Raw genomic sequence first — 25,069 nt, 5'->3', positions numbered from 1 at the left:
GGCGCATGGCTCCATGAAGCAGGAGGAGGAGGAGGCAGAGCGCGAGAGGTCCCGTCCGCCCCGGCCGCGTCTGGGCCAGGAGAAAAGGTGGGAAAGTCGGACTGCGCCGCGCCCTCCTCCTCCCTCGCTGCCGGTCCAGGCCTTCCCTGGGCCGTCGTCGCCGGATTCCCCGGGCCTGCTTCTGTTGGGGCGGGCGGAGGGACCGCGAGTGGGTCCCCGGGGTCCTGGAGCGAGGATCCCGGGGCAGCGTGGGGGAGGGGCTCCCAGGCGCGGAGCTGGGAGGCAGGCGGAGCCTCGGGCCGCGAGTCCCCGCCGAGGGCAGGGGGTCGGGAGTCAGTGTCAGGGAGCGGGTGGGCGGTCGCCCCTGCCCGGGCCGCGAGGCAAAGCTCCAGCCGCAGCTGTTTCTGCACTCCCTCCAGGAAACATTGTCGGGTCTGTGTAAAGTTTGGTGGTCTCCGGCGCCGCCTGGCGGCCCCCACCCACGGGCCCGCCGCCCCCTCCCCCGCCCGGCGTCTGGATTCCACCCCCGCGGCTCGGCCCAAGCTGCTCTACCGGTCACTCTTTGGTCTCCCCAACTCCCCCAGCGCCCGGTAGTCCTCTGCCCCACATCCTTTTGCCTTACCTTTTCACCTTTCCCCCCTGCCTGCTTTGCCCCTCCCCGCTCCGGCCTCTCCTTTCCCCACACTGTCTTCGTTCTTTTCTTGCTTAACTCTCTTCACGCGCGCTTTTCTCTTCCTCTTCTCCTTTTTTTTCCAACCCCACCCGAAGTCCCTCCTTCCACATTCATCCCGTCATCCCCTTTTCCACTATCCCTCTACCTTACACACTTTGGGTTTTCTGTCTCTCCTTCTCGGGCTGTGGATTTTGCCCTTCATTCCTTGCCCTCCTCCATTCCCTGTCCTGATCTGAACTCCTTCCTCTCTTTGCCATGTTCCTTCACCCTTATCCCTCTGGGCCTATCCTTTTTCACTGCCCTCTCTTAGGATAGAGTGGGTGGGGCCTGAATCCTTCTGTTTACATCTTTGGGAATAGCTAAATTCTCTGTTGCTGGAGAATGGGAGAGTTGGTGAAGAGGTTATGAACAGATCTATTCAAGACTAAGAGTAAGGATGAATGACTCTTACCAACACTTACCATATTGTTCTAGTGTAACAAGATGGTCTGCCCTTAGGTCCCTGGCCCTGACACGTCGTTGTTCAGTAATTATTCGGTACATTTTGCAGAGGATTTGAGAGTATATTTATATTCAGAAACCATTGCAGAACCTCTAAATGGTATTTCCTGACCTGAGAGCAAGTTTTGACCTAAATTGGTGGTGGGGGAAGTTTTAATGTGTGTCTCATGTTGGAGTGCAATGCAACCTTTGATCCTCAGTGTCCTCCCGTGGTGATGACGCTCAGGATGAGGTGATTGAAGATATAGGACTGTTGTTGCTGCATAGTATTTAGTGTTTGAAATGTTTAAAAGTAAAGAGAGCCTGTTCTCCTGCTGTTTTCTTTTTCCAGAAATTGTTCTGTTGTGTTGTAATTTCTCAAAAAACTGACTCTATACTACCTGGGTTTTGTGTATTCATTCCACTTGTATTTCCATCTTAGGTACAGGAAGAAGGAATGGAATTGGAAGGAAGAAAATTCATTCCAGAGACAGAGTAGCTCCCCTCCTTTGTTGTAGCTGTTCCTCTAACAATACAGACTTTCTGTTTTCAGTGAGTATTACCTTGGACATATTTAAAGTGGAGTTTTGTTGCTGGTTTTGGTTTTAAGCCTGTGTTTGAATTTTGGTGTAGGTGTATTTTATTTTCTTGTATTTCTCTATTCCATGAAGTTCTTCTATTTAATCTTTTTAAAAGTAACTTAAATGTGCAAAGACAAGTTTATTTTTCATAAACCCGCTAGAGTGACCTAGATGGTAGTGGAGCATTATATTTTCATTTCTAGTTTAATCCCTTCCCAAATTTACTTAATACTTATTTATTAATACATGGGATTGAACCCAGGGGTACTTCACCACTAAGCCACATCCCCAGCCCTTTTTATTTGAGACAGGCTCTTGTTAAGATGCTTAGGGCCTCATTAAATTGCTGAGACTGGCCTTGAACTTTCCATCCTCCTGCCTCAGCTTCCTGAGTCACTGGGATTACAGATGTGCACCGCCATGCCCAGTTCCCTTAATTATTCACTTTTAAAGACAAAAGAGGTTGTGTTAATTCTTGGATTAATTGACTCAGAGGTTGATGAAGTTCCTGATCAATTTTTGGTTCTTGTTCATAACACTTTTAATCTTTATAAATTTTTGGAACATTTGCTCTAAATTTGCTATGGTGATACTTTTTTCTTGAAAGTCCCATCACAGATTGGAAAATAATTTTAATTCTTTATGAACTTTAAATAAAGTTCTGGGGAAAAATATATTACTGCTGGCAGTATTGTGGGGACTGGAGATGTAGCTGTGAGAACTTTGCCTAGCACTTGTGAGAGTTTGGGTTGTATAATAAGCACAATGAGAATCATTTTTTTCTACTAATGACAGTACACTAACACTTGGAAGAGAGTTTTTCAGAGTGCTTTGCATTTCATCAGAGCCTGCCAGCCCCTCTGGGAGGAAGGCGGGGACAAATGTTTTCATTTTACAAATGAAAGAACTGAGGCCCAGAAAGATCTGGCACTTTATTATAGCTCACATAGAAAGGAGAAAGTGGGCTAAAAACAAAAGTTTTAACTACTGTATTTCAGGTTTTTTTCTTTAAGCGAGGTTGATGTGAAATGTGTAGTTTTGTGCTTTTTTTTTTTTTTTTTTTGTGGTGCTGGGGATTGAACCCAGGGCCTTGTGCATGCAAGGCAAGCACTCAACCAACTGAACTATATCCCTAGTGTATTTTTAATATATATATAAATTTTTAAAAGTAATTATTTAGGTAGATCTGTCTTTTGTGGTGGAAAATATTCATGCACCAGTGTATGTATGTGTATGACAAAATTTTACAGAAATGATTAGTTGGAATGGTTACCAGAATGTATGTGGGTTTTTCATCTGACTATTTTCTGGAATAGTTCCATAAGTAGGCCAGAATTATAGCTTAGGTGCTATATCAGTGCCTATCATATAATTATTAAATTGAATTTCAACTTGACTCTCTGTCACAAAGGAAACTACAGCCTGTTCTGTCTGAGAAAGGCTTGATTTTAGCAGATGTTTTGATTCTAAATAATAAAATGCAAAGACCCTTTTTTTCTTTGCCTTTTCCTCACTCTCAAATCTTTATGAGGTCATGTTTTGAGGGTTGCCTTTAAAAGGTGAATGTAGCCGGGTGTGGTGGCGCATCCCTGTAATTCTCAGCAGTTTGAGAGGCTGAAGCAGGAGGATGGCAAGTTTGAGACCAGCCTCAGCAATTTAGTGAGACCTAAAGCAGGGCTGGGGATGTGGCTCAGTTGGTGGAGTGCTTGCCTTGTGTGCACAAGGCCTGGGTTCAATTCCAGCACCACCAAAAAAAAAAAAAAAAAAAAGACCCTAAACAACTTAGCAAGATGCTGTCTCAAAAGTGGGGCTGGGGGGCTGGGGATGTGGCTGAGTGGTAAAGCACCCCATGGGTTCAATCATTAGTACCCCCCACCCGAAACAAAACGATAAATGTAGATTTGGGTGAAGGTAGATTTTTTTTTCCTCTTCTAGACTTCTCTAGATATTTTAATTGGATTATTGAAATGTAATTACTTTGACAGAGTATTTTCTTAGTATTCAGTGGGCATCAAGAGGTCCACAGTAATAGTATATTTATCAAGTATAATTTCTTTTTAGTGTATAGCCTTAAATAAAAATTTTAGAATTTTTTTTTTTTTTTTTTTTTTTAAGATAGTGTCTCCCTAAATTCCCAGGTCCCACCTTGAGTTTGTGATCCTCTTGCCTTAACCTCTTGAATTACTGGGATCACAGGCAGGCGTGTACCACCATGCCCAGCTAGAATAGAATTGTTACAAGTTTCAAAAAGTGGATGATACATAATAAGTCATTGCCTTTCAAAGAGTAGAAACATCAAGGACATTTAAATAATAATCCCATGTTAATGATGTACTGTTTCTTGCCAGCTTGGTGTCTGAGTTCAATCCCCAGTACCAAAAATAATAATAATAATATACTCTTTTAGACTAAAAGGTAGTTAATAAAATCATATTATGAGAGTGTTTATTTTTCTAGAAATGGTAAGAACTCGGACCTCTCAGACCTCTGTTATTTTTATAATTCTACTTTTTTTAGGTACCAAGGATTGAACTCAAGAGGCACTCAGCCACTGAGCCACATCCCCAGCCTTATTTTTGTTTTATTTAGAGACAGGGTCTCGCTGAGTTGCCTGGCGCCTCACTTTTTCTGAGGCTGGCTTTGAACTCATGATCCTCCTGCCTCAGCCTCCCGAGCCACTGGGATTACAGGTGTGAGCCACCGTGCCCAACTAATTCTACTTTTATTTGTAGGGATAGTAGTAGTATTAGAACTAGCAGATACTTAACAAATTGTAGTTATGTGCCAAAAGATTGCCAGGTTCTTTCCATGTCTTACTCTCTGAAAGCTCACAAATAGCCCTTTGCCATGGCAGGTTCACAGAGATTTGACAGCTTGCCTGAGTTTGCACTCAGATTTTACACATCAGAATTTGGCAGAGTTGGCAATTATATTGTCACCATAAAGCTTTGGCTCTGTTCTCTGAAGATGTGAGCTGCTCTGGAAGGACAATAGTTTGTCTTTTTCAGTGGGCTTAATAGCCTTATAAGGGATCCACATGGAGGGAAAGAGGCCTCTCTGCCCAGCCAACCCTGTCAGTCAGGGCATCCCTACATGATGTCTCAGTACTGGTCTCGATGCCTTGTTTGTTAACATTAACAATTTATGAGAAGTGATCACTGTTAATCCCTGAATTCATAAATTGCTACCCAGGCAAATAAACACTCCATTGGGTCACTTTTGAAGTGCCTCTTTATTCTAAAAGGAAAAAGAATTCTTCTCAAATGCAGTTTACATTTTACAATCTGTCAAACCTGACATAAGTGACACCTGAGGCCAGGTACAGAACTCACCAGTTACTGGTGCGTTTTTAGCAAAGATGACAGTTACTGATATAAATTGAACCAAGAAGTGCATTTAGGTGGTGGCTGACCTAATTTTTAGAATGAATTATCCACATTGTCTATCCATTTTGCTGTGAATAATTAATTATTAAACTGTCCCTTGGTTTGGACTGAATAGAGCTGACATTGTTGATAAGAATAGCTACTTACATAAAATGAAACCCATTATTATATTTAATACACTAATAAAAACATGGAAAAAAAGAGAATTGATGCTTTTAAAAGTTCTCCTTGAATCTGAGGGTGTGATTCAATCACATACACAGAGTCACTCCATAGTTAGTTCACAGTGGAATCAAAACAAATGTAGGTTGTTTTGTTTTGTTTTTGTACCAGGACTGTACTCAGGGCCACTTGACCACTGAGCCACATCCCCAGTCCTATTCTGTATTTTATTTAGACAGGGTTTCACTGAGTTGCTTAGTGCTTCACTGTTGCTGAGGCTGACTTTGAACTCATTATATTCCTGCCTCAGCCTCCTAGCTGCTGGGATTACAGGCATGCACCACTGAGTACAGCAGTTTGTTGTTTTTTTCTAATGCAAACTTAAATGATTATTAAATTACTAGAAGATTGTTAGTGATAATCAGCAATTTGATTGTCTGTACTATATATAGGCAACAGTGTTAGGTGTTGTGAAAGAGAAAACACAGATGCCACTGGCCTCTCATGCTCAGGGAGACGAAGTCACTGCTGGTTGGAATTTCTAAGTAGCATTGTAAGCTGACCAGCAGAGAACTGCTCAGTTATTCACAGAACCAAAGAAGGAATCACGAAGTGGCATTTGCAAGGTTAAGAGGTAAAACAGTGGATTATATTATTTACCCCTGCTTTTTGTTGAAATAAGGGTATTGCTTCCATGTGGTAGAAAATCAGTTTTAACTCATGTGGTCTCACTGATAATTCTAAAGTGAATGTACAGCAGAAAAAGGAGATGACTGCTCTGGCTTTTGAAGTAAGTGACCCTGGAACTTAGCATTGCAAGTGACCCAGCCCAAAGGCCTTGGATGAGTTGCCATAGTGTGTGCTTTAATTAAAGAATTTGATGTATGTTTTAACCAAACAAAAATTATTATGCCTGAGACCACTTATTGCAGAAGAATCAACTCTACAGTAACTCATACTATGATCAAAGTACCATCATTGGTAGTTTTTATGAAATTTGGAGAAGGGTAAGAGTAGTTTCACATGTCAGTTTTGGAAGAGATAGGTTATGCCATTCAGTAGAGTTTGTTTTTAGCTGGTCAGACAGATGGTTAGCCTGTGCTATTAAAATGGTATTGCTCTGCAGTGTCAGAAGCTGTATTCTCAGAAACTCACAGCTAAGCTGCTATAATTCACAGCACCTCGTGATCAGAGTATCTGTTGATCCTTATTAGTACCTGGAGCTGAGTCTAGAACTTTGTTGGAGTAAGATGTCTACTTTGTTGGATTAGAAGAGTTTCAAACTTGGGGCTGGGGATGTGGCTCAAGCGGTATCGCGCTCGCCTGGCATGCGTGCGGCCCGGGTTCGATCCTCAGCACCACATACAAACAAAGATGTTGTGTCTGCCGAAAACTAAAACATACATACATACATACATACATACATACATAAATAAATAAATAAAAGAGTTTCAAACCTAAAGAGAACATTTTGATAAAATTGGTAGTTAACAGATGGTGTTATTTATCATCAGCACCTAGTTCAATGTATATTCTTTATCTGTACTTTAGTTGATATTTGCTTATAATGGTTGATAAGTAAAATATCAGTTGTTGATATCAGGCACTGGAGAATACGTGTAATCCCAGCGGCTTGGGAGGCTGAGGCAGAAGGATCACAAGTTCAAAGCCAGCCTCAGCAATTTAGCAAGGCCCTGTCTGTAAATAAAATATTTTTATTTATTTTTTATTTATTTATTTATTTTTTTTTAAAGAGAGAGGAGAGAGAGAGAGAGAATTTTCAATATTTATTTTCTAGTTCTCGGCAGACACAACATTCTTGTTGGTATGTGGTGCTGAGGATCGAACCCGGGCCGCACGCATGCCAGGCGAGCACGCTACCGCTTGAGCCACATCCCCAGCCCAATAAAATATTTTTAAAAGGTGACAGGGTGCTGGGGATGTGGCTCAGTGATTAAGCACCCCTGGATTTAATTCTCAATTCCAAAAAAAAAAAAAAGAGGCTGCCTTCAGTATTAGCTAGTAGTAGGCGCAAAGGTGAAGAGAGTGGATAATATATATTGAGCATAAATGAAATAGAGGGATTGGTCATATTTTCTTTAGGTTTAAATATATAAAATACATTTTTTAAGAAATGCCGCCGGGCTGGGGATGTGGCTCAAGCGGTAGCGCTCTCTCCTGGCATGCGTGCGGCCGGGGTTCGATCCTCAGCACCACATACAAAGTTGTTGTGTCCACCAAAAACTAAAAAATAAATATTAAAAATTCTCTCTCTCTCTCTCTCTCTCTCTCTCTCTCTCTAAAAATAAAATTTAAAGAAAAAAAGAAATGCCGCCGCCGCCCCCACCCCCAATGCTGGGGTGTAAATCCAGGGCTTTTTTTTTTTTTTTTTTTTTAAACTAGTTACTAGTATGGCATTATGTAAAAATGTGAATGTGTAACCGATGTAATTCTGCAATCTGTATTTGGGGTAAAAATGGGAGTTCATAACTCACTTGAAACTAATGTTTGAAATATGATATGTCAAGAGCTCTGTAAGGTTTTGAACAACCAATAAAAAAAGAGAAGAGAAAAAAAAGAGAGAGAGAATTTTTTAATATTTATTTTTCAGTTTTTGGCGTACACAACATCTTTGTTTGTGTGTGGTGCTGAGGATCGAACCTGGCCCGCACGCATGCCAGGCGAGCACGCTACGCTGGAGCCATATCCCCAGCCCCCAGGGCTTTTCATATTCTGGGCAAGTGCTGTATTGCTGAGCTACACTCCTAGACCAAGAAATTCTCTCTCTCTCTTTCTTTCTTTATTCGCGCTAGGGATTAAACTCAGGGTTGCTTTACTACTGAGCCACATTGCCAGCCCTTTTTATTTTTTATTTTGAGACAAGGTCTCACTAAGTTTTTGAGGCTCACTTTGAATTTGATCCTCCCATTTAAGCTTTACCATCTACTGGAATTACAGGGGTGTGTCGCCACACTGGCTTTCTAATGTTTTTGTTGTTGGTTTTTGGCAGGGGGGCAGGTACCAGGGATTGAACTGCGCCCCGTCCCCAGCCCTATTTTGTATTTTGTTTAGAGACAGGGTCTGACTGAGTTGCTTAATGCCTTGCTTTTGCTGAGGCTGGCTTTGGATTCAAGATCCTCCTGCCTCAGCCTCCCAAGCTGTTGGGATTATAAGTATGCACCACTGTGCCTGACCTCTAATATTTTATTTTTGTAGTTGTAGCTTGACACAATACCTTTATTTTTTATTTATTTATCTTTATGTGGTGCTGAGGATCAAACCCAGGGCCTCATATGAGATTGTCAATTTGTTTGCTCAGCCACCTACCAGAGAAATGCCTTGGCCTAAAGAGCCACAAGATTTTGGTTGGTTCTGTCCATGTCAAATTATATTTGGGGGGATTGGGGTTGTGGCTCAGTGGTAGAACGCTTGCCTTGCACTATGAGGCACTGAGTTCAATCGTCAGCACCACAAAAAAATAAATAAAGGTATTGTGCCCATCTACAATAAAAAAAAAAATTTAATTATATTTTGAAAGGGTGTGGGGAAATTGGTAAATGTAAACACTGGGTATCAGTTGTAATCATGCTTGCTGCATATTATTGATTGCATGTGAGTTGTAGGCAGATGTTAACTCATCTGCACCAGAATGCTGTAAAAGTCTCCTGTATTGTTCAGTGGGGGAGCTGTTATCACCAGTTAAGGAATACCTGAATTATTGCCATCATCTAGTGACATTTGACTTTTCCCTCCTTGCTGAGAGCCATAGCCAAGTAGGAATGACACATGGCAATTTCCTTGTCAGCCTACCCAATGTTGCTTAGAGGGAGGACTCTCCATTGTGGAAATGGGCTTGCCTTGGACCCAGGTCATTTGCAGTGACATTGCATGAAAGGTGACCTCACTCAGGGATTAGGGCGGATCCGGGTTTAGGGTGGATCCTGCTGGGAATAGGGCGCATCCTGCTGCCTCAGGTGCCCACTCCTTGAGTTCCCATTAAAATCTCGCTGGGTTCTGAGAGTATTTGGAATGCAGAGCCTGGTGGAGGTGTGGATTTTCCCCAGAACCTGCGTGTAGAGTGCCAGTTAGAGTTCGGGAATAAAGAATTGCTGTTTGAATCTACAAGGCTGTGAGTGGCTCGTGATTTTGTGCCCAGCCAGACTGCGGCATCTCCTGTGATTTGGTGTAATGAGACTGTTTTCATCTCTTCTCCTTGATTCTTAGCATTCTGGGGCTCTAGAGGCAGAGCGTTGGGGCCCTGTTTACCTTAATGAATGCTAGCTTTCTGTGGGTAGTCCTTCATCTAACATGTTTCCTAAACCCTCAGCCCACAATTACATATAAGGTAGTGAGAATTCAGACCATTGACATCCATTATGGACTCAAATGACAGGGCTCCTGTGTGGGTACTTAAGAGTATTCTGGGTTGTGTCCGAGGTGTTGTCTTTGGGCTTGAGGTTTTAATGTTTTTTTTTTTTTTTTCCCTGATCCCTTTTTGTTGACAAGTTGCTGTAAACCATTAGATTAGTTTTTAGTGTACCCTAGAATCTACTTTTTTTTAATCGAATGAATATTAATTGGTGGTTTCATTCTTCCGTGTGTCTTGGTGAGAAGACCTTGAAGTCCAAGTCCTAACTCTGCCTCTTAGTGGCAGTGTGACTGGGTTTTCTTGCTTACTGATCCTGAAATTCTGCCTCTATAAAATGAGGCAGAATTGTCTACCTTCCTGAAAGGTTAGAGGAGTCTGATATCCTAGCTGAATCCTGTGTTTCTTGCAAACACTGCTGTAAGCTTTGAGTGCATAGCCAAGTCCTTGCTGTCTTAGGAGTTGCTCTCCTAGGAAATAATGGAATGATTACATTTTTAACATGAGCCAGGTACTACTTCATGACATACAAACACACACACACACACATCCACATCCACACATCACATTTAATTCTGTCAACTCCAGGCAGCAATTATTATTGTTATTCCTATTTTGAGAAAACTGATTCTGAGAAAAATTAGTTGTGGAGGAAGTAGGATTTGAATTCAGGCTATCTGGCTCTGGAGGAGCAGCTTTTTTTTTTTTTTTTTTTTTTTTTGGCTTTTTTTCCCTTGAGGTACTAGGGATTGAATCCAGGGCCTTACTCATGCTAGCAAGCAGTCTTCCACTGATGTAGCCTGAGCTACATCACTGACCCTTATTATTTTGAGATAAAATCTTAGTGAGTTGCCTAGTCTGGCCTTGACCTGTGCTCCTCCTGCCTCAGGCTCTTGAGTCACTGGGCAGCCCAGTGCAGAGTGGTATGCACCTGTGATCCCAGCAATTTGGCAGGAGGATTAAAAGTTCATGGCTAGCCCCAGCAACTCAGCAAGGCCTTCAATGACTTAATAAGACCCTGTCTCAAATTTAAAAGGCTGTGGATGTAGCTTAATGGTAAAGCACACCTGGGTTGAATTCCTAGTACAAAAAAAATGGAGAGGTGTGCCACCTCACTTAGTTTGGAGGCAGCATTTTAAACCAAGACATTCTGCTCCCTTTCGGCTATATTAGACAATGACATTCATGCTCAGAATATCAAGTACAGGCTGGGGATGTGGCTCAAGCGGTAGCGCGCTCGCCTGGCATGCGTGCGGCCCGGGTTCGATCCTCAGCACCACATACCAACAAAGATGTTGTGTCCGCCCAGAACTAAAAAATAAACATTAAAAATTCTCTCTCTCTCTCTCTCTCTCTCTCTCTCTCCTCTTTAAAAAAAAAAAAAAAAAAGGAATATCAAGTACATAGGAATTTCTCAAACCTGAGCCAGTTGCACTGGTGCATACCTATAATCCCAGTGATTTGGGAGGTTGAGGCAAGAGAATTGAAAGATCGAGGCCAGCCGCAGCAATTTAGCAAGACCCTGTCTCAAAATAAAACAGAGTGGAATCTAGTTTGTGGCAAAAGCACCTCTAGGTTCAATCCCAGTATCAAAAAAAAAAAAAAAAAGGAAGAAGCAGCACCTGTTTCAAGCCAGACATTTAAGTATACAAGTCGTTATTCCTTAGCTACAGACAGCTTTCATCTCAGAGTTGCCCTAGCTGTGTATTTTGTCATGAATAATTATAAAATTTTTATATTCCCTTAGCCTAAAGTGACAAATTGCTTGTGTAGAAACAATGTCATTGCAAAAGGATATGTAGCTATCTAATTTAAAAGGTTGAAGAATTTATAACGAAAATTGTATGTTGTAGAGCAGTGCCTAAAAAGACAGTTGTGGGCAGGGTGTGGTGACTCATGCCTGTAATCCCAGTAATTTGGGAGGCTGAGGCAAGAGGATCACAAGTTTGAGGCCAGCCTTGGCATCTTAGTGAGATCCTATCTCAAAATAAAAACTAAAAATGACAGGTTGTAGCTTAGTGGTGAAGTGCTGGATTCAACTCCCAGTATTTAAAAAAAAAAAAAAAAGATAAGCTATTGCGACTGGAGGTGTAACTCATTGGTAGAGTCTTGCCTAGTATGTGTAAAGCCTTAGGTTCCACTCCCAGACCACAAAATAATAAATAAATAAATAAATAAATAAATAAATAAATAAATAAATAAATAAAAATGAAAGAAGAGACAGTTACGGCCAGGGAGTTCCAATTACTCTGGAGATTGAGGCAGGAGGATTGTTCAAGCCCAGGAGTTCAAGGTTAGCCTGAGCAACAAGAGATCACTGTCTCAAAAACATGGGCTGGGGTTGTACTCAGTGGTTCAGTACAACACTTGCTTAACACATGTGAGGCACTGGGTTCGATCCTTAGCACCACATAAAAATAAATAAAGGTTTTGTGTCTGTAATCTACAACTTAAAATAAAAAAAGTTATGTGATTCATGTCCAAATTTCAGAGAAAATACAAATGTATATGGCTAAAGCAATAACAAATAAAATGACTTGAGAAGAAACTATAATTTTCTGAAGTCCTCAGAATTTTACAAACTCCGTTGTTATCAACATTGAAATACCTAGGATTTATTTTTCTGATTCTGCTGAAGGTTGTTACTTTTCAGACAACAGAAAAAGGACCTTTCACTTTTTAAGGGAAAAAAATTTTAGTAGAAATACATTCCTTCCTCCCCTCACATCATCACATGCCCTGGTCCCCCAGTCTATGTGATGCTGCATTTTGTTAAACTGGGTGGCTTCGTATCTCTTTGCCTGGCTATGACAGGGCAGAAATGGCTACCTCACAAAAGGACTGTGAAGCTTGGGTCATTTGTGTAAATAAAGGTTTCCAGTAGGTTGCAAGGGGGGTTTTTTGTTTGTTTTTTGATTTTTGAGTTTTTTTTTAATATGGTCTTGAAAGGATAGAGATGTATAGAAATTGGAGAGAGTTCAGAGGGGAACCAAAGAAAATGAGGAAGGGGTTAATAAGGGAAAGCTGTGTAGACAAACAGGTGGGAGCCTTGTGTTAAAGGGTGTGCATTTTTCAGAATGACAGCTAATAGCTTTTCATCTTCACTCTTGTCTGAGACTGAAATTACACAGATTTAAGTTAGTGATGAGAAAAATGCTAAAGGGATGTGGTTAACAAGGAAAAGCCTGAAAGTTCCTCTGAAGTTCTTTAAAATTAGGATGGTTCAATTTGGAGCCTCTGAAAAAGGTAGAGAAAGCAACCTAAGCCTGACGGTTAGGGGCGGTCTTGCAGTTGTTCTTGAAATGTTCTCATCCTCAGCATGTGCATGCTGGCTCTGCTCTTCTGCCCTGGGGTGTCCTAAGAAAGAGGGAGCAGCTTATTTCCTGCCGCTGTCCATGGTGGCCATAAACTTAATAGAACTACTTTAGGAAAAATTTAGAGGTCTGTGATCTAGAACTCAAGGTCTCTTCTAGCCCTCTTGGTCTATAAACCTTATTGACCATACGTCCTGGAGGTTCAGGTGGAAAAGATAATTTGATAACTCTTACCTGGCCCATGTGAACTCTTTTTTGTTCTCTTCTTTTAACCATTCAAATTTGTACTTAACTGTTTTCTTTTGGGTTAGGATTCTGCAGTATTCCAGACCACGAGCACCAAATCAGGATGGGAAAAAGACGCTGTGTTCCTCCACTTGAGCCCAAGTTGGCAGCTGGCTGTTGTGGGGTCAAGAAGCCCAAATTATCTGGAAGTGGAACTCATAGTCACGGGAACCAGTCCACAACTGTCCCCGGCTCTAGTTCAGGACCTCTCCAAAACCACCAGCATGTGGACAGCAGCAGTGGACGGGAGAATGTGTCGGACTTAACTCTGGGACCTGGAAACTCTCCCATCACACGAATGAATCCCGCATCGGGAGCGCTGAGCCCTCTTCCCCGGCCCAATGGAACTGCCAACACCACTAAGAATCTGGTGGTGACTGCAGAGATGTGCTGCTATTGCTTTGACGTACTCTACTGTCACCTCTATGGCTTCCCACAGCCACGACTTCCTAGATTCACCAATGACCCCTAGTGAGTAAATTAGGTGCAGGGTACACTAAGGATGGCATGATGGGATCTTCTGAGGTCATTTTCTTTATAGAGTGTCTGCTGCTTAAAAAAACTGTAACACCATTTGAGTAAAGGGGAGTGATGAGAAATATCCAGATAATATTTAGAACAATTAGTGGATTCAGTAATGGAAGGAGGCTATGTTGTATTTGAAGTAGGTTTAAGTTTATTGTTACAGTAATGTTCTAGAAACCAGGGGCGTTTCATTCTTGGCTTTTCTGTTCATGTGGCAATGGGTAGTCATTTAACCTTTTGCATAGAAAAGTGATATCATCATACCATCGTGTTAAAGTCCAAGTGAATAGGGACTGTCTGTGGGCCAGGCAGGAGACTAGGAGCTCTCATTCATTGAAAGCTAATGTTCTTAATAAGGGACACTTCCACTGTGTCATCTACAATATCACAGTATCCTATAGGGCCATTGACATCCCATCAGGGAAACTCAGAATCAGCTTTACTGGATTTTATTTCAGGGCTGTTGTTTGTTCTAAGACCTCTAAAGGTGTCCATGATATCGATGAGCTGTGAGTGTGTTGTGTGCATTTACTTACTTACTTACTTACTTTATTATTTGAGGGGCAGGTACCAGGTATTGAACCCAGGGATGCTTAACCACTGAGCCATATCCCCAATCTTTATTTTTTGAGACAGGATCTTACTAAGTTGCTTAGAGCCTCAGTAAGTTTCTGAGCCTGGTTTCTTTTTTTTTTTTTAGAATTTTCAATATTTATTTCTTAGTTCTCGGCGGACACAACATCTTTGTTGGTATGTGGTGCTGAGGATCGAACCCGGGCCGCACGCATGCCAGGCGAGCGCGCTACCGCTGAGCCACATCTCCAGCCCCTGAGCCTGGTTTCAAATTTGGAATCCTCCTACCTTGGCCTCCTGAGTTGCTGGGATTACAGGCTTGCACCACTATGCCTGGTTAATGAGCAGTATTTCTAAAGTACAAATAAACAGGAATAAACTCATGCTGCTGTTTTTTCTCTCAAAACTGGAAGCAGCTGGGCTGAGGCGCAGTGATAGAGTATGTGCCTAGCATGCATGAGGTCCTGGGTTTGATTCCCAAAACCACAAAGAAAAAAAAAAGAATGAATGAATGAACAAGCAAGCAGTTCTGAGCTAACTTTGAAAAGCACCAGAGCTTTTGGATTTTTGTTTTTAGGGAGTGCTTTTGGAGCATTCATTAATATAAGGTCATGTCTCAACTTTTAATGCCATGCTGAGGCTGTACAGAGCTCTGGGCAGCAAGTTGGGGGGGTATAAAGAAAAGTTTCTTGCCCTCAGGAGGCTGGTCATTGAGTTGGTGAGTCACACAGAGAGAAATAGTAGTTACTCCTGTATATGAATCAGAGTAAGGAAATGTGGAGAAAAAAATGTGCTGACTTTTTAGGGATGTCTTGCCATAAGGTACTATGATCAGGAAACTCCCAGCCAGGGTGCAGTGGTGTATTCATTCCTGTAATTCTAGTGGCTTGGGAGACTGAGGCAAGAGGATTGCAAGTTCAAAGCCAGTCTCAGCAACAGTGAGGCGCTAAGCAACTCAGCGAGACCCTATCTCTAAATAAAATACCAAATAGGGCTGGGATGTGGCTCAGTGGTTGAGTGCCCCTGAGCTCAGTCCCCAGTACCAAAAAAAGAAAACCAATCTGAGCAGGTGCAAATCCTAATCCTGGTTAAGATATAGGTGTCCTGTATAGGAAAGGAATTTGGGATTGGAATAAGATGGTAGCCTCAAGTGTAGGATTTGGTTCAGAGCTTTGAGTTCTGTATTTTTACCCTGTGGGTAGTAGAGGTATTGAGAAGGTTTTGAGTAGATTTGAGAATAGTAGCTTTGTCTGATACTGTGCAGGTGCTTTATTGGAAGGAAATGGTGAAAATCTGCTGGGATCCTTTGTAACAATGATTAAAGAAGTAGATAACTAAACATTCAGGTTGCCTTTGAGAAGCAATTAACTCAATAGTCTAAAGAGGTATTAGCCTTCAGAATGTGAAGGGATCACACACACAAAAAATCTTCACAATCAATCTGATAAAAGCTTTGGCCTAGGAACAAAAAGGCAACTTCTGTTAATAAAAAGCTTTCTTGAGAAGGCAATTTCTTTTCTGAAAATTTATGAACAGGAAAAATTTGTAGTTGCCAGGGGCAGTTATAATTATGGGAACAACACGGGCTTGCAGAGAATTCTTGCAAATAAAGGAGGCCAGGAGGATGCAGAGAAAGGTGTATCTAATATTATGAAAGATGGGGCTGGGTGATGTGGCTACTCATAAAAAGAGTACATGAGGAGAGAATATGGAGAATTAGAAGGAAAAGTTGAATTCTGGGCAAAGAAGAGGAAAATAGCCCATAAATTTGTCAGAGTGAGTGGAAACTCTTAGTTTGGAGTATAGGAAAGGTTGTTCAGAGAGCCTTTCTTCAGGAAAGTTTTCTGTTTCTAGCCAGAACTGAACAGTTTAAAGAAAGCCAGAGTTCTGCAGGTAACTGGCAGTTCAGAAAATTCTTTTGGGCAGTAACAGAAAGAAACATTATCCATGATTAATTTGGGGCTGGACAATGTTTTTTGTTTTTCTTTTTTTAGTCCCCTCTTTGTGACGTGGAAGACAGGGCGGGACAAGCGTCTTCGTGGCTGCATCGGGACTTTCTCAGCCATGAATCTTCATTCAGGACTCAGGGAATATACGTTAACCAGGTAATGACACTGGGCATTAAGAACTGTATACAAATTGTCTAGAATTGGAAACAAATTGCCTGACTTCCATTCTTCTAAGTGATACATTTTAAGCATTCCTTTTTTGGTAAACAGGAAATGTAAGGAACTTTATCTGGTGAGTCACTATCAGTTCCTATATAGATAGCTAATATTAACATATTAATATTGATGGATGGTAGATGCTGTCTGTAGGTGTCAGGGTTCATGACTATGTGAGCTCTGTGGCATGTAATATCTCTCAACTCCAGAGCAACCTCACTTATGTTTTCTGTCCCCCTCCAGTGCACTTAAGGACAGCCGATTCCCCCCCCTGACCCGAGAGGAGCTGCCTAAACTTTTCTGCTCTGTCTCCCTCCTTACTAACTTTGAGGATGCCAGTGATTACCTGGACTGGGAGGTGAGAACAGCCGCATTTGGAACTCTGCATCTCTCGTTGCATTTGGGTTCGGGTTAGTACATGGTAATGTATCTCCTTTATTGAGAGGGTTTAAGAATGTGAAAGCTGAGTGTGGAATTTGGGCAACATAGGTGACAGAAAAAGTGCTGCTCAATTAGGAGTAAGAGGAAATGTAAATGTACAGGCTTCCTTCTGCTGGACATAGTGGCACATACCTGTAGTCCCAGTGACTTGGGAGGCTGAGGCAGAGGATCTAAAGTTTGAGTCCAATCTGGGCAATTTAGCAAGACCCTATCTCAAAAAATAAAAATTGGCTAGAGGTGAAGCTCAGTGGTAGAAGGCTCCTGAATTGTCCCCAGTACAACTGAGGTATGAATAAGTAAATAAGGAAAGATAGACTGACTTTTCCCACTCTTGTTCTACCTCCTTTTTTCACATCTAATAAGAAATAATAGCCAGGCACAGTGATGCATACCTGTAATCCCAGCCACTTGGGAGCCCAAGGCAAGAGAATCACAAGTTCAATGGCAAAATGAAAAACAGTGGCAAAAAAAAGCCCTCAGTTCAATCTTTAAAAAAAGAAAGAATGAATGAATGGGATAACCCAATAGAAAATATTCCAGATTCCTCTTGGCAGCTCTTGAAATATAGCTTTTATTTTGATGTGGCCTGTATATCTGAAAGAGTTAGTCATGGAAAGCAAGAAGTTCTCTGGGAAGAAGAGTCAAGCAGATCAGGAATGTGTTGATTTATATGTGGGTGACTAAAGTTCCATTAGAATAAGTAAATGCCATTTACTTGATTGTGTTTTTCTATAGGTAGGGGTCCATGGGATTCGAATTGAATTCATCAATGAAAAAGGTGTCAAACGCACAGCCACATATTTACCTGAGGTTGCTAAGGAACAAGGTGAGTTGGACTAATGGGCATTTAGCAGTTAGCACCATTCACAGCTGTGCCAGCTCAAAGGCAGGAAAGTGAAGTGGGTCGTCTTTTCAGCCCAACTGCCACTAAGAATGAATGCCTTTCTTCTTCTTGATGCCTGTCAGATTCCTTTAGGATAGGGGCATACTCCCCAAAAAAAGGTGCAGGAGCTGGGAAAAAGAAAAGGGGAGATGCTTCCCTCATTTACCTGCTTGTTTAAACACTTCCTTTGAAGTCAACCTGACCACATTATAGAGTTCGTTATAAAGGGAAGTTGCCTGTATCAGTGGGTATTGAACTTTTGATCATGAGTCATTATTTATTCGTTAACTTGGCAAAGGGCAAAACATACATATTCCTTATTGTTTTTAAAGAACTCAGTAGTTAATGAGTTCTTAAAATGGGAACATCAAAGGTAGGAAGTAGGTTGGGCAGGTTTTCTCTTTAAAAGAATTATCTAGAAGAATGCCTTTAATTGTTGCTTGTGCTTTCTGTGATATGTAACCCAGTTTTCTTTCTTTCTTGGAATTAGTCTGTTTTTGAAAATAAAATGTGAAACACGGTATTGGTTGGGTGTGAACCTGGAATAGAGAAAAATATCCAGTTAAGTATATTAATGAACTAATTATACGGAAGCGATTGCCTTGTTGGTTACCATTGTGGTTGTGTTTAAATTTTTTTTGAAAGCAATGGGGATGTGGCATTAAAAAGGAACCTTTTAACTACTTATGTGAGGACATAAGTCTAATACCCTCTGTATAAGGAGGCACACCAGAAGTGTTTTTTAGTAAGATTAGAATGATTAGGTAAATAATTAAAAGTTGATTGAGAAAATAAAAAATTGGGGATATCTTATATAGTAATATAGGAGGGTTTTGTTTTTCAATTTGATGTATTTGGTTTTTGTCTGTTAAAAATTTTGCAAAAATAATTCAACAATGTATGTGTGAACAACTTTTCCATCCTTCCTAAGAGAACATTTTCCTTCCTGCTGCCAGTTCTCTTTCTTAGAAAATAGGACTCATAGAAATCATCAAACTGGCCAGGCACAGGAGCCCACGCCTGTAATCCCAGTGGCTTGGGAGGCTTAAACAAGAGGATTGCAGGTTCAAAGCCAGCCTCACTGAGAGTGAGGCGCTAAGTAACTCAGTGAGACTCTCTCTCTAAACAAAATACAAAATAGGGCTGGAGATGTGGCTCAGTGGTTGATTGTCCCTAAGTTAAATCCCTTGTATGCCCCCCCCCCACCAAGAAAAAAAAAGAAATAGTTAAACTGAAGAAAGGCTACTCTGATAGGAATATAAGCTGCAAAATTTAAATCCCCCTTTCCTAATGGGCATAGTGATGTCCACCTGTAGTCCCAACTGCTTAGGAAGTTGAGGCAGGTAGATCACTTGAACCCGGGAGTTCAAGGCCAGCTTGGGCAACATAGTGAGACCCTGTCTCAAAACAAAAAGTCCTCCTCTTTCAATAAAGAGACCCTGGTTACAAGCATGAGGCCAACAGCATGAGACTGAGTTTATTCCTTGATAGTTATGCTGGGGTAACCTGACAGGAAGGACTCAGAAGCAGGGTGTGTGGGAACAACCATTTTGGCCATCCTGTATCAGAGTCTCCACTGGACAATTAGTGAAGCATAGGGGGCTCTAAGTATATGGGCTAGTGCCCAGGGCTTCCTCTGCTCCAGCAGATTTGCTGCTTCTTGAACATGTTTGTCTTCTGCACTGGCCATATTTGAGTATGTCACACTCTTGTTTGGTTGTATACTGACCTCAGTGTGGCCTCTCTTTTCCTCAGACTGGGATCAGATTCAGACAATAGACTCCTTGCTCAGGAAAGGTGGCTTTAAGGCTCCAATTACCAGTGAATTCAGAAAAACGATCAAACTCACCAGGTAAGCCAATATCTTATTTTCCTTGCCATTTTCATGGAGTGGGGGTTGGGTAGAAGATACTTTTGGTGGAAAGGGGAAGAAAAAAGTGTTTTCTGCTAATCTCCCTAACCAAAGATGAATGAGTGAGGTTGATGCTCTCAGGAAGCCGTACCAATAAAGACAGAGACTCCTCCAGCATTCTGTGTGTCTCTATAGCTAAGCTGATTGTGGGGTTGGGGCATAGTTTAGGCTCAAGCAAGTTGAGGGTGTCCGTTTGGTTCCACATGGTTGGGAGGCTGAGGGGGAAGGCTGAAGTTAGGAGAGAAGGCTCCCGGTGTATAGTAGTCCAAGGCCAGTTGAGGGGTTACTTCTTATCCACTCATGCAGTCAGATGGCTGGGGATGCAAAAGAGTCAGAAACACTTTTCACAAAGAGTTACAAGGATGCCCCCTTTGGGAACAATATTTCTATGTACTTCTGCGGGGAGGCTGCCTAGTTTAGAATGCACGTCTTGGGGTCTGAATCCCAGCTCAACCACTTACTAGCTATGTGACCTGGGCCAGTTATTCCACCTCTCTCAGCCTGTTTCCTGTCTGTAAGATGTGAATGATAATTCTGTAGGATTGTTTTAGGATGTGGTAAGGTAATGTATGGAGAATTTCTAGCCCAGGGTCAGGCAACATTGTAGGTGATCAATAGATGTCAGTTCTCTTCCCGTCCTTATGGTAATTGGAAGCTTTGACAGGTTTAGCTTCTAAGGGCCTCTGTTGGGCCCCTAATTTATATAATGCTGAATAATCATGCTAGCCTCACAGGTTTGGAAGATAACCCAAGAGTTTTTAAATGCCTTGGATTCCAAAAATTAAGGGGCTGGGGGCATAGCTCAGTGGTAGAGCACATGCTTAGCATGTGCAAGGCCCTGGGTTCAATCCCCAGCACCAAAAAATAAAAATAAATAAATTTAAAAAAAAACACTCTTCAAATACAAAGCATTATTACTATTATTATTACAATTTATTTGAACAGCCATTTCCCTGTCAAAATTCAGGAATAATCACCTTGCAGTGGAGGAGTGATTACAGTGGGAAAGAGATGGCTCTGGGTAAGGATTGTCACACCCAGCTCCTGTGGTCTGTAGTAGGCTCCATAGGTTTGTAACACCCCATGCTTCGCATCTTGACTCATGGCTCTTTCCAGAGCAAAGCCAAAGTGCTATGAATTCTGTTCTGATAACCCTGTGATATGGCATATTCATCTGGGGATTGAGACCTGTCCCATATAGCCCAAGGATCCTTTAATCTGCTTCACCAGAATTTGACCCAGAATTAGGTAATTGTGCCCCTTTTAGTTATAACTTGTTTGTTGCTCTTCTGCAAATTGAGGTTGCACTTCTGTCCAATTGATCTTATTTTAACATGAAAGTAGATATGCAGTTTACACTGGATTTTGGTGCAGCCGTCTTCCAATCTACCACCCATGTAATTTGATCTTGAAATTCTTCATCCAGACCCCAGCAGCAGATTGCTTACAAGCAGCCTGATGATAAGCTTATGTAGCGTTTAAAGGTGGGATGTGCCGAAGTACATTCTCAGGGGTGAATTGTGATTGTGCTTTTTCATCTTGTTCATTTGTAATAACAACATTGTTTTCTTGTGCCGTCTTTCATTTTCTGTAAGTAAGATTGCTCTTGGTCTTCCATTTTATTCTTTCGAAATGTGGAATAAGCTTTTGGTTTTCTCTGCTGAGTGATTTTACAAAAGGAGTTGTTTGGAGTTCCTAATACCCTTGCCTGTTTCCTTATACAGGTACCGAAGTGAGAAGGTGACAATCAGTTACGCAGAGTATATTGCTTCTCGACAGCACTGTTTCCAGAATGGCACTCTTCATGCCCCGCCCCTCTACAATCATTACTCCTGACACAAGGCTGCATGACCAGTCCCACCCCCCTGTGGCCACCAATGGCTATGACATCATTGGAGCAGATGCCTCCTCTTCCTGGTCCAGTTACTTCTATTACTGCACCATTTTATGATGCTAGCTTCCGTTGCCAAGTCTGCCCCCTGCTGACTGAGGGGGTGTGGGGTTAATTGAATGAAACAGAACTTGAGGGGCCCAAGCCTTATCTCAGCCTTTCCTCAATATGGGGTTCCGTTGGATTGGGGCTCCTCCATGACTAGTGAAAATTACTGTGTGGGTTCAGAAGACCCTGGTCTGGTGATTTGCCGCATGTGTTATTGGTCACACCCTGGAAGTCGGAATTGATGATCCATGGAGGCTTACCCCCCACACACCCCCACAGCCTCCCCAGATCAATTGGTGTATTCCCCTGGCAGTCTGGGCAACGGAGACCAACAAGAAACATTTTTAGGTTGTTTTAAATTCCTTTTTTTAAAATTCCAGTTTATTGCATACCAAGAGTTGATCACAACCTCCATGCTTCGTAAGTGGACGCCATATTAGGGTTGAGCATGGGCACCATGAGTCCTTTGAGGCTCCTGGACAGAGACCCATATCAAGATCGGAAGCCCTTTGGATGGCGTTGCAGATTCCATTGCTCAATAAGTCGTGAAGGTTTTAATTCTTATCCCACTCTCAGTTGGATTTTCTGGCACTCTCCCTGCATCAAGTCTGCTGGTATTGAACAGAGCTCTGTGATGTAGCCTGCTGAGGAATGGAGTAGAGATGTCCCTGGAGGTCCTGGTGTCATCACTGCGTGCAGGCATGAAAGGAGAGACCTCTTCCTCACCACCTGGCTACCTCACTCCTCTATTGGTAGCAGTGCCTACACAGCTGGATGTAGGTTCTTGGAAGCATAGATGTTTAAACAGGCAATGGGTTTGGGGCTGTCAGAGGGCACATTGTCATAGGAGAGAATCCAGGGTCTCTGAGTGGTTTTCTTTTCAGGCAGACATCCCAAGGGACTTTTAAGCAGTGGAGTTCCTTTTTCTAGTTTGCCTGAAGTGGGAAGACTGTTGGTGTTTCAGTCCTTTATAGGACTCTAATTAAGCTGTGTAATTAAACAAGGTGAATCTTTAATCTTGCTTACTATGGGAATCTTCAACCCAGGAGGGCAAATTTCCAAACCACTCATTTTTTTCTGGGTCATTTAAACTTCTATGTGACATTTCCCTTTCCTATTGCTGATTTCCAAATAGCCATCAGCAAGTTTTCCTCCCCCTTGCCTCTTCACTTATTTGGTGGCAAAATTCATAGAACTTGGGAGATTCTTTGAATGTGTTGTCGCAAAGGCACTGCTAAAGTGATTTACAGGAAGAGGTGGCCAGCTGGAAAAAAGGATCCTGAGGACTATACACTGGTATTCAACAACATGCTTAGAGAACTCTTAAATAGATTGGGTGTCAACCCAGTGAACACATGTTTTGATTTAATTTATTTTTTTTTTTTTAAGAGTTTATGTGGTGATGGTGTGGCTTTCCAAAAAAGGTGACTATTCAAGTCCTTCTGCCAGGAATAGGGGAGGGGGAGCAGGGGCACAATCTAAGAAGGGATGTTGTTCAAGGCATCACCCTCAAGTTCCTGGGCAGGAATGGGTAAGGGAGCAGGTTTGTGCTGCTGGCAAGGACCTGGAATATGTGGGGAAGACATGGGGGACATCAGGGTGCCCAAGCTGCTTTCCCCTCACTGCTGTGCTAGGTTCCCGTGGCTTATCACATTCCCCCTGCAATGTAAATGAAGGGTAAGGGTTCGGTTTATGATTTCCTACTGCTGAGGATAATAAATGCCTTGTTACAAACAGATGTGATGACAGTTACTCTTAGGTGCCATGGATTGATGTCAGGGTGGTCAGCTCTGGCCTAAGCCACCCACCTCCAATTTGTACAACAGTATTGATAACATAGGGCTACACTCATTACTGTTCAAGTGTTCTATGTTAAAAGTTGTGTTTAATTTCTAAAGATTTAAAAAAGCAAAAAAAATTGGTGCTAAACTTTCACCCCTGAGACTGGTCATGCAAGCATTTACAGTGCCATGCTCCTCAAGCCTATTTTTCTTGTAGAAATGTTGCCCTATTTGTCTTCCCCAATGTATAATATGTATTTTATTTTATTGAGGGTAGGATAGGATACCTGCCATTTAAGAAAATGAACAGAAAATTTAAAAACCCAAGAAATGGGGGAAAAAATCAGTGCACAAGAATCGGGCTGGTGAAGCCCAGCATCACACTGAAGTGAGCTCAGTGGTTTCTGGAGTGAAGAAGCCTTACTCCCTGAACATTCCCTCATGCACCCAAAGAAGTCCAGCAATGGGAAAGCTAGGTTCCTCTTGCCTTGTCAAGGGAACTTGAGAGTTGGCCAAGGGAAACTGTAGTGTCCTGTAAGGAATGGACACTGCTGGTGTCCATCTGGATGGGGAGCTAGTCAGAAAGCGGTCTGGAAGTGTATGGGTCAGGATGGCCTCATGGAAATCTGTGGCAAATGGCTTTCAGGAAAATAGACTTGGTCTGGGTCATCCACATGGCAGCTTTGCATAGGGAGGTGGACAGCTCCAAATGAACTGGACTGCCTTCCACACGCTTGACCAAAGCAGAGAAGAGGGTGGCCAGTACCTGCGAGTACGTGGGTGGTAGAGAAGAGGGAGTGTTTCCTGCCCAGTGTTTCCTTTGTCCTTGGGCTGCTGGAGCTGAATAGCATGGTAACCACTGTTAACGGAACCAGCTGGACTTCACCAGCTGGTTCAGAGTTTGTTTCATCCCTAGCTGTGAGTGCCTTTTGGTCTGGAAAGTTGGCTTGTCTCATAATACCCACAGCTAGGACATTCTCTGTAATTATGAATTGTCCTTATTTTACATTGAAAGAGGACGTCTGATCATTAGAGTTTGTCAGTGTTGGATTGTTTCCACTGTGAGGTTCTTAAACTTTTTCGCTTATAATATTAAAACAACTCATGTTAGAGACCCTTTCCACATGAAAGGTTTGTAGTTGAAATGTTATATATATTTTACTGTTTATAATAAAAATCATCTATACAAATGAAGTCTTGGGTGTTAATTTTTGCACAAGATATGTTTTCCATGATATGTTAACATCTACAATTTCACTAACTGTTAATGTTATTTTCTATTGAGATTTCTGGAGCCTAGGGAGCTATCTGTTCTTTTTGTTTATTTTCGTTCTTATTTCCCTAAAGCAAGAGACTGTATGGCCTTCAGTGCAAAGACTTCAGACCAATTCTTTGTATTACACTTGGTTGCCTCTTGGCTATATAACTTCTGAGTGCAAATCATTGAACTCTTTAATGAAGTATTGTAGAGAATAAATCATAATGGGTAAAAATTGTTCTTTGCCTCTGTTTTTGTAACCAGGTGTGTTATTCAGCTGTAACAAAATGCCTGATATAATCAATCAATTAAGTCAAGCCTGCAAATATTAACAACAAAATTGAC

General features: G+C 41.9%; 1 protein-coding gene across 2 annotated transcripts; it reads left to right on the top strand.

Annotated features, from left to right (window-relative positions):
• On the top strand, positions 1-24,959 carry Ammecr1l (AMMECR1 like). 2 transcript variants are annotated; one of them, XM_026388583.1, is made up of 9 exons: positions 1-87; positions 1,596-1,705; positions 13,274-13,718; positions 16,340-16,450; positions 16,754-16,868; positions 17,687-17,777; positions 19,590-19,686; positions 20,714-20,767; positions 21,471-21,542. In XM_026388583.1, the coding sequence occupies exons 3-8, from the start codon at positions 13,312-13,314 to the stop codon at positions 20,739-20,741; spliced, it is 849 nt and encodes a 282-aa protein (XP_026244368.1). In that variant the 5' UTR covers positions 1-87; positions 1,596-1,705; positions 13,274-13,311; the 3' UTR covers positions 20,742-20,767; positions 21,471-21,542. The 2 variants fall into 2 exon arrangements, with proteins under 2 accessions (XP_026244368.1, XP_026244359.1); XM_026388574.2 differs by lacking the exon at positions 20,714-20,767 and having other exon boundaries at positions 21,471-24,959.
• Positions 24,960-25,069: the final 110 nt, after the last annotated feature.

Source organism: Urocitellus parryii, chromosome 1 (genome assembly GCF_045843805.1).
Source record: "Urocitellus parryii isolate mUroPar1 chromosome 1, mUroPar1.hap1, whole genome shotgun sequence".
NCBI lineage: Eukaryota > Metazoa > Chordata > Mammalia > Rodentia > Sciuridae > Urocitellus > Urocitellus parryii.
This window is presented reverse-complemented; position numbering and strand designations above follow the sequence as displayed.

Bases quoted from the DNA above. Each gene is read 5' to 3' on its own strand.
- Ammecr1l (XM_026388574.2), top strand. From the start codon at position 13,312: ATGGGAAAAAGACGCTGTGTTCCTCCACTTGAGCCCAAGTTGGCAGCT. The intron at 16,869-17,686 runs GTGAGAACAGCC...GTTTTTCTATAG, and splicing joins GTGATTACCTGGACTGGGAG to GTAGGGGTCCATGGGATTCG. The intron at 19,687-21,470 runs GTAAGCCAATAT...TTCCTTATACAG, and splicing joins AAAACGATCAAACTCACCAG to GTACCGAAGTGAGAAGGTGA.